Source organism: Mustela nivalis (genome assembly GCF_964662115.1).
Source record: "Mustela nivalis genome assembly, chromosome: X".
NCBI classification, from domain to species: domain Eukaryota; kingdom Metazoa; phylum Chordata; class Mammalia; order Carnivora; family Mustelidae; genus Mustela; species Mustela nivalis.
In genome coordinates, this window is record NC_139040.1 from 84,486,736 (window position 1) to 84,489,746 (window position 3,011).

General features: G+C 43.6%; 1 protein-coding gene across 1 annotated transcript; it reads right to left on the minus strand.

The window, feature by feature from the left end:
* Positions 1-1,936: 1,936 nt before the first annotated feature.
* LOC309856161 (spindlin-2) lies at positions 1,937-2,713 on the minus strand (the record flags this gene model as incomplete). The annotated part of the gene is made up of 1 exon (XM_082716969.1): positions 1,937-2,713. One exon carries the CDS (start codon positions 2,711-2,713, stop codon positions 1,937-1,939), a length of 777 nt encoding a protein of 258 aa, XP_082573095.1.
* Between the last annotated feature and the right edge of the window lie 298 nt (positions 2,714-3,011).

Below are 3,011 nucleotides of genomic sequence, written 5' to 3' on the forward strand. Positions count from 1 at the left end.
TAAGGAAATGTTGAAAAACAAAAATAAAGCTGGGGGCATCACGTTACCTGATTTCAAGCTTTACTACAAAGCTGTGATCACCAAGACAGCATGGTACTGGCATAAAAACAGTCATATAGACCAGTGGAACAGAGTAGAGAGCCCAGATATGGACCCTCAACTCTATGGTCAATTAATCTTCGACAAAGCAGGAAAAAATATACAGTGGAAAAAAGACAGTCTCTTCAATAAATGGTGCTGGGAAAACTGGGCAGCTATATGTAGAAGAATGAAACTAGACCATTCTCTTACACCATACACAAAGATAAACTCGAAATGGATAAAAGACCTCAACGTTAGACAGGAATCCATCAGACTCCTAGAGGAGAACATTGGCAGTAATCTCTTCGATATCAGCCACAGCAACTTCTTTCAAGATATGTCTACAAAGGCAAAGGAAAGAAAAGTGAAAAGAAACTTTTGGGACTTCATCAAAATCAAAAGCTTCTGAATGGGGCTTTTGGGGGCAGCAGACTTCCACTTGGTGTATCACTGAATGGAACCACCTGTGGTTTCAGGCAGCTGCAGAGAGAACTAGACTGTCAAGTACTCATCATGTCCTAGAGAGAAACATTAGGCTCAATCCTCTATTGGCCCTCCTCTGTAGGGAAGAAACACACAGTCTAGTAGGAGAAAAAAAATTGTGAGAGGACTGCTGTACCTGGGTTCAGCAAGTTTCTATTTTTTCTGGTTAAAATACTTTCTAAATACAAGGTGGTAAATCTCTTAAGATCTGAGTGCCCTCCACCCCTACATCCATTCCTCACAAGAACTGTTTATCCAGTGTAGGGGGAATGAACCAAGAACTTCAGGTCCAAGATTTACTGCACCTGGGTCCTTGAGAGAACTGAGAAGGCTGCTCACAGGTCCCTGCTCATGGGGTATCAGGTAAGTGTGTTCAGGCTGAGCCTTGGGGTTCTACACGACAGGTCTGACCTAAGTTCCCTGAGGTAAGAAAAGCCGCTTGGGTATAAAATTGGCTCTTGTTTAACTCTTTAGTCATCCTTGTCAAGATGCCATTCCAGAGAACTTCCAATCCATTTGGTTCTTTGACAGCTGTCACATCCTTTCTGCACAGAGTCTGGGAGAACAATGTGGATACTGCCAGAAGTCCAGCTTTTTCCTGGGCTTCCCTATCTCTCATGGGCCTCACTCTCCACACCTCCTTTTCTGTGTTCTCTCTTCCTCTTTCAGCCTTTCTTCTTGGAATTCTTTGTTCCTCAGCGTTCCTCCCCTTCTGTCTCCTTACTCTTGCACAGGCCCTCCCTTTGAGTATCCTTTAGCCCCTCGCCAGATTCCTGAGAACTTCTTTCTCCTCCTTGCTCTGGACCCCTTCAAAGCTTCTTTGTGCCCCTTTCTTCTCAAGAAATACTTTTTTCCTCTAAGCCCCAAGATCTCACTCTCCCTCTGCTAATTTTCCACCCTGTCCCAGTGGGTTGCCTCTCTCCTTAGGTCATCCCTATTCCAGGGAACCTCTCCATTTCTGGTCCTGCCCCATCTCCTTCTAAGCAGTCACCTTCCTTTCTCCCTCCCCCCCACAGCCCATCTCTAGTTCCTTCTTCTCCCCCCTTTCTAGCCCAGACCAGCTAATTCCTATTCCTTTTTAAGATGACTAATTATGATACTAGCCTATGTTTATCCATAGCCTGCATGTACAGCTGTTCCTTCCTTTTATGCTCTATTCACCAAACACACCCAATCTTTTCAACAAGACAAATTCCTTACACACAGTACATCATGTCCATATGCAATTGTATTTTTTAGAACAGATAACAGTTATGTTGCTTAAGATTTTGGGTTAAAAGGGATCCCAAGTTTAAATGCACTGAAAATGTAACATTTTTGTGTGTATCCAAAACATACACTTGCCTCCAGAAATGTGGCAAATTTTACCCAGTTAGGACTTTTTCACCAAATCATAAACATAGGTATGGAAATCATCATCAAACTTGATGAAATACACAGAGGGTTTGGCTTTGACTTGGTGAATGACCTTACCTGTCCTTTTGGAGCCATCTTCTTTGGTATATTCCACATGTTTACCTATGAGGCCATCTATAACTCCTTCTGGCTCTCTCTCTGCTGGAGGAGACTCACTGGTCTCTGGAAAGATATGGATATCTCCTTCTCTGTAATCATCTAGAAGCTGGTACATGTATAAAACAGGATCCTTCTCATAGGTAATATAAAACCAGGCTTTCATGATAGGTGCTTGGGCTAAGACCATTCCTCTCCATTCATCCTTAGAACCATTTTCACCCTCAAACATATGTTCCACAGCTTTGCCAGTTATGATATTTGCAAGGTGCACATTTCTGACTCGAGAAAATGGCACCTTACCAGGAAGGATTTTAAGCATTAAAATCCTTTCATCTCTATGAAGTTCCAGTCCATAGACACAGTCAATTCCATCATATTTGACCAGGTAAAGAGAAGGATTGATAGGCACCTGATCCAGAACGCTTCCTTTCCACTGGGTGATGGGATAGTTGCCTTCTTTCCATCCATGTGAAATTCTGCAGCCCACTGTGTTCCTTTGGGGTTGGGACGAAGGTCTGCCCCTCTGTTTCTTTTGACAGGTCTTTTTCTTCCTCATATTTGCAGATCCAGTGTGATGTTCAACAGTTTCCCTTGTTTGCTGCCCTGTAGCTGCCTTTTTGTGAAGGGTCTTCATACCTGCAGGAGGTGGAAAGAGGCTAAGGAGAAACATTTGGCATATTATAGTGTGAGCTCTTCCCCCTCTGTATTACAAATTCTCTGGGCACCAGGTGCATTCTGCCCAAGTTATTCAGATGTGCCCAGCAGGAATACTGGATATCAAAATACTACTGTGTATTTGCCTTCAGTGCCCTCCCTCAAGGATTCTTTGGTTGTGCTGCAGGATTAGGGAGGAGGTGGTTGTGGTGGTTGCAGTGGTTTGAGGCCACAGATGTAGCAGATTCTTTGCATAATGCCTGTCCTCTGTTGCCATA